Raw genomic sequence first — 5,548 nt, 5'->3', positions numbered from 1 at the left:
CGCGATATTTCAGTGTCTCAATATTTTCTTTCACCCCTAAGGTACCGTCAAAGAAAAAAAAGTCAATAAGCAGGGTTTGTACATTTTCTTATCAGCTGAGGTGTGATGAAAAGAAAAATACCGTCAAATACAGTGAAACCGGTGAAAATGTTGAAAATACCGTGATATAAAATTTTGATCATATTACCGAGCTCTACTAGTGGTCTCATAAAGGTTTGATTCTAACTAGGGCTTAAAGTGGGAGAGGGAGTGGTCGCCCTCCGAAACAAAAATATTTCGTGTCCCATAATAAATCACTAGCAGTATCAACTCCTGTCGCCCGCCCACACAAAAWGTCTCCATGTCTCTTAAGAAATCAGTCTAGCAGTGTGAACACAGCGCAGATCATTTCAGCAGCACGAGGAAGCTCACCTGTATGGCAGACTGCTTTTACACTTCAACACAGTTACATTCCAAATATCTGAAATTAGTTTTGTGAGTAGACATATTAGTTATTTAAGTGTGATAGATACATAAGATTCAACTGATGCTAATTAAATTGCAGACTTTTTCATGTTCTGTTATTTTTATTTTTAAAAAGCTGTACACTCTTTTAATAAATGGTAATATTTCTGCTATTAATMATTATTCTCTTTTCATCATTCTGGTTTAGACAAGGCCAAAGATCCAGATAGCCAAACGACAAGAGTTGRCCATCTGAGGGGCATGTGTAGTCTAAAACGGGTTCTTAACCTTTTTAACCTCGGGGCCCAATTTGTTGAACATAAATTGTCACGAGGCCCAGTCAGACATGACCAATGTACAGATCAAAATGGTAATTATTCTAAATCTTGGTTTAATTTTTATTGCATTTAAATTATAACTAAATTAAATACACTTATGTTATAGAAGTAAAACTCCTGTCAAATAATCACAAGACATGATTATGACAAACATTTTTTATATTGTAACCTGCCCATAATTATTTGAACAAATACAAAGGTCAGTCAACAGACCACTCAGGCTTATCAACACAAAAATATATACATATTTTTTAACATAAACAATAACAAAAATAGACTATTCAAAAAATAAAAATGTGGGCATAAAATAAATAAATTAAATTTTTTTAAATGTTTCAAATACAATAAAGCTGTAAAAATAAAATTGATAAAGTACGAATGAAAATAAAGCCTTTTTAAAACTTTTGCATGGTAGAAACAGAAACTGCTGTTCATATTAGTGACAAACAATAACAGTAAAAACAGCTTTTTGGCAAGTTTAGTTTCTTTAAAATACATTAAAGATATTTAAAAAATAAGCTAAAATAATTTGATAAAGTGCAAATTAAAATATAGCAGTACCTGCAACTGTATTTGATAATGTTTTGAACTTTTTAAAATACTGCGTGATAAAACCAGCGCACTACTGCTACTAGTGGTGAGAAAGTGTATTGCACTTTAGTCAAAATCAATGCGGTCCCACGGCCCTCTGCAGCCCAAAGTTAAGAACTGTTGTTCTTTTGAGGCCCTCAAGGTCGCGCTGGGTCGTGGCCCAAAGTAAAAATATCTGGTCTAAAARACATTTAGCCATGAAATGTTCAGTTTGAGATGTTAATAAGATATTCAACCCTTAAACATTTGCACTTGGAATTTTCATAGAATCATTTTAAATACTTTTCAGTAAGTTATAGGTCTGGTTCAAATATAGAACTTGATGTTTACTAGATGGTTAACTATTTATCCGCAAGTTAATATTGCCTTAGTGGACAGTAGTTTGAAAAAAATGAACCTGTAAAACTTCAGTGTTAAATGTGACGTGGTTGAAAATTTGGGTGTACCTAACTTTTGAACTGGTGCACCTAAGGAAAAAAAAGTTAGGTGCACTAGTGCAAAATGTTAGTCTAGAGCCCTGAATATTCATAAATATGTGAACAAATTTAGCAAAACTTTATTTCCACCTCAAACAGAAGCTGTGCTTTCATGTTCAAAAATCGCCTCATTGTTTTGACTCAAACACACTAAAACTGACTAAACTGAACACTAAAATTACACCTTAGTTATAAAGTCCAAACAGGCTAAATATCACATATTTCACTCATTATTCCAAGCTTCCAAGCTTCATTCAACCTTCAAGTATTTTTGGTACCTGATAAACTTTGTGCCTCAGTCAGAAAGGAGGAGATGGTTGTTTGTTCGGCTCAGGGGAGGGCTGAGTGATGGACGATCGGAGTGTTTTCTCCACGAGTCTGCTCTTGTTTCCTGTTCCCTCACATTGCCAATGCATTTCAAAATGACGATAATTTTCAGAAAAAAATGTGTTAGATATTAATTATTTTATAACTCTGGTTTTACTTGGCTTATCAGCACAATTTAAAAACTAGTGTAGAGTTTGAAGTCTACTTTTAAACACACAGAGTGATGAAAAGCTGGTTAGCCACAGAGTTGATCGTCTGCTAGCTGGCTGCAAACTGGAATGGATTTCCTGAACAGAGGGGTGTCTCACTTGGTGTCTCATTGAGAGACTTGCATCCATTCAAGAAATACACTTAAGTTTGCAGTCAGCTAGCAGAGCAGCCAGGCAGGAATCCCTTCTGGAGTCATTTCTGCAGACAACTTTAAAGCACACAGACCACTCATGGATTGGAAATCTCCCCACGTTGGATCAGTATATTCAAACAGGGTTCCCACGGGTCCTTGAAGTCCTTGAAAGTTTGTGAATTTGAAAAAAATTCAAGGCCCTGGAAAGTTTGTGAAAACAGTCAAAAGTTACACTTGTCCCTGAAAGTCCTTGAAGGTTTTTTGGGGATTGAAATTCTCTATTCACACGACTGATTTTCATCATCTTTTAAAAAAATAAATTATGAAATTAAATAAAAATAACTTACATTTGTTGCGGAGGATAACTCAGGATTACGGTAAACTGACATCATTGTTTCTGACTCAACAACTTCTATGTTGTTCAGTTTTTCATTGAATTTACATAATATTAAACCTGTTTATTGGTAACATTCTGCGGTAGCAGTAGATAATTGCTGTTGCGCGTGGTTATTTAATTTGAGGAAGTTGGTACTGGAAAGTCCTTGAAAGGTCCTTGAATTTGATGTTGACCAAGGTGTGGGAACCCTGTTCAAATCTATTAATCATGYTGGTATCGGAATCCATTACCGATTCTGGATGGTTTCAGCCCCATCCCTAATTCTAACATTATTAGCTAAGTAAAGTTTCTTTGTTCTCTTCTAGCCCTATAAGTAACTGAAGAGATATGAAAATGTGACAATTCCTTTTTGTTTTTTCAGGTGATTCCCCCTGAAGGCTGGAAGCCACGAAGTTCRTATGACACTATTGAAGAAATGGTGATTCCAGCTCCTATTATGCAGGTGGTGACTGGTCAGTCAGGTCTATTTACTCAATACAACATCCAGAAGAAATCTATGACTGTTGGCGAATACCGCAAACTGGCTAACAGCAAGAAGTAAGTTTATCGTCAGTCCTATGACCTCATGAGAAGTTAAAATGTCAACAATTCTTCATGTTCGTAGTTTCTGTCCCTTCTGTGTTTTGAAATAATTGACTACAGAAATGCTTCTAAGTCTTGTTTTTTCCTTCGAGGTAATGATTTGTGATCACATGTCAGCAAACTAAAGGCCATGTCACACATAAACGTTTTAGGCAACTTATGCCAACTTGTCATAACACAATTTTTACAAGTTGAMGTAAGTTGTCTAAAACAAAGTGACAGAGCCTTTAACACTGAAGACGTTTCAGTTATTTCTTTTGACCAAAATGTTTAAGAGGTTTTTTTTTAAATGAGTTGAGCATGTAAATAGTAGCTCTTGTCTTAAAGATAATCAATTTTAAGGGTTCATTTTTAAATTGGATTTATTGTGCTTGGAATACAAAATAATTTGTATAAAAAGTCCTTGAATTAGAAACTGATTTACMACTAATCTCGGGGAGCACATTAAAATAAGCTGAAAACTTGAGTAGTGACTGAAGTTAATCTAAGACAAGTTAAGCATTAACAGTAACAGAGAATTAAAWTTCATTTCTCACTGGGAAGCTTTTTATTACTTTGTTCAAAGCTGTGACCAATGTTGACCTTGAAACAACACAGTTTATAATCTATTTAAAAAAACCTACTCTCAGACATGCTACATCCACCACTATTTTTATTTTATTTGTTTCTGTTTAGAACCAGTTAAAATCAGGTGATACATCTCCCTGCTGATGGTTTTATATCAAATTTGTCAATTCTGCCTTCTATTGGCCTGATTTTAAAATTGTAAAATGAAATATTGTAAACAAATTTGGAATTCTTCATGACATTCCTTGTAGTTGCTTTATTTTTTTTCTTCCTTTGCTGCTGTGAAGTAAAGCAGTTTGCAAAAAACAGTCTTTCACGTTTAAACGCTTAGAGAGAAATGCAAACATAAACATAATATTGACAAAATATTGCTAGATAAAAAAATGTGATTTAGTGGACAAATATTTGAAATACTAAAACATTTGAGGGTTTCTGACTTGGTTAAAATGTGTTTTGTTTTTTTCCTTCAGGTACTGCACACCTCGCCACAAAGACTTTGATGACCTGGAGAGGAAATACTGGAAGAACCTGACGTTTGTTTCGCCCATTTATGGGGCTGATGTTAGTGGCTCTATATATGATGAGGTGAAAATTAAACATTTTTTCTCCTTTTTTTTGAGTAAACTAACACCTTGGAAAAGAAATACTATTATAATGGTGAATAAAGCACATRTATAGCTGAATATAGAGCACTATATGTTTGTCACATTACATAAAAAAACAGTTTTAAATGGCTTTTTATGTGTGTTGTTCATGAGAATGCATACTTACTCTGTCCAGGACATTCAAGAGTGGAACATTGGTCATCTYAACACACTGTTGGATATGGTGGAGCAGGAGTGTGGCATTGTCATTGAGGGTGTCAATACACCATACCTGTATTTTGGCATGTGGAAAACCACCTTCGCATGGCACACTGAAGACATGGACCTCTACAGTATCAACTATCTACACTTTGGACAGCCCAAGTCTTGGTGAGTCAGTCATTTATATATGTAYACACACAGATAAAGCATATTYGCTTATGTATTCATGGGTTTAGTTACRAATATTTGGAAATTTTGCAGTCACACATAATCTGCAGCAGCCTGCTGTGTCTAGTCTTGTGGTAATGCCAAGGCATGCTTGTTGAAATCTGAAGCGATATAATGAATATCAGCACCATCTAGTGGTCATGGAGTGCTGGAACAGTTGCTCTGAAGTGGTGCAGCCATTATGGATTTCATAAACAAAATTATGTTGGTGCTGTTTGTGGTATCAATCTAAATTATACAATTTGTTTGTAATAATTTGAGCTAATTGGCAAAGAAGCACAGTATAAAAACAAACTCAGAAGGGACTCTGTGCCATTTAAATGATATATGTTTTGTTATGTTTTTATAATTCAGAATCTATGTCATTTGTGTGGCAGAAAACTTGTCAGCCCGGTTCAATATTGTTGTTTTTATTATTATTAGGGGTGTCCCGATACCAGTTTTTTCAA

General features: G+C 34.7%; 1 protein-coding gene across 1 annotated transcript in view; it reads left to right on the top strand.

Annotated features, from left to right (window-relative positions):
- The window catches only part of kdm4b (lysine (K)-specific demethylase 4B), a gene marked incomplete in the record, with an annotated part of 53,355 nt that overhangs the window by 3,868 nt on the left and 43,939 nt on the right, over positions 1–5,548 (top strand). Inside the window, 3 exon segments of the mRNA XM_014010778.1 lie at positions 3,278–3,453; positions 4,536–4,650; positions 4,846–5,039. Coding sequence (XP_013866232.1) covers positions 3,278–3,453; positions 4,536–4,650; positions 4,846–5,039 — 485 coding nt within the window.

Source organism: Austrofundulus limnaeus, unplaced genomic scaffold, assembly GCF_001266775.1.
Source record: "Austrofundulus limnaeus strain Quisiro unplaced genomic scaffold, Austrofundulus_limnaeus-1.0 Scaffold73, whole genome shotgun sequence".
Taxonomy (NCBI): Eukaryota; Metazoa; Chordata; class Actinopteri; order Cyprinodontiformes; family Rivulidae; genus Austrofundulus; species Austrofundulus limnaeus.
Note: the sequence above shows the minus strand (reverse complement) of the source record. Positions and strands in the feature narration are given on the sequence as shown.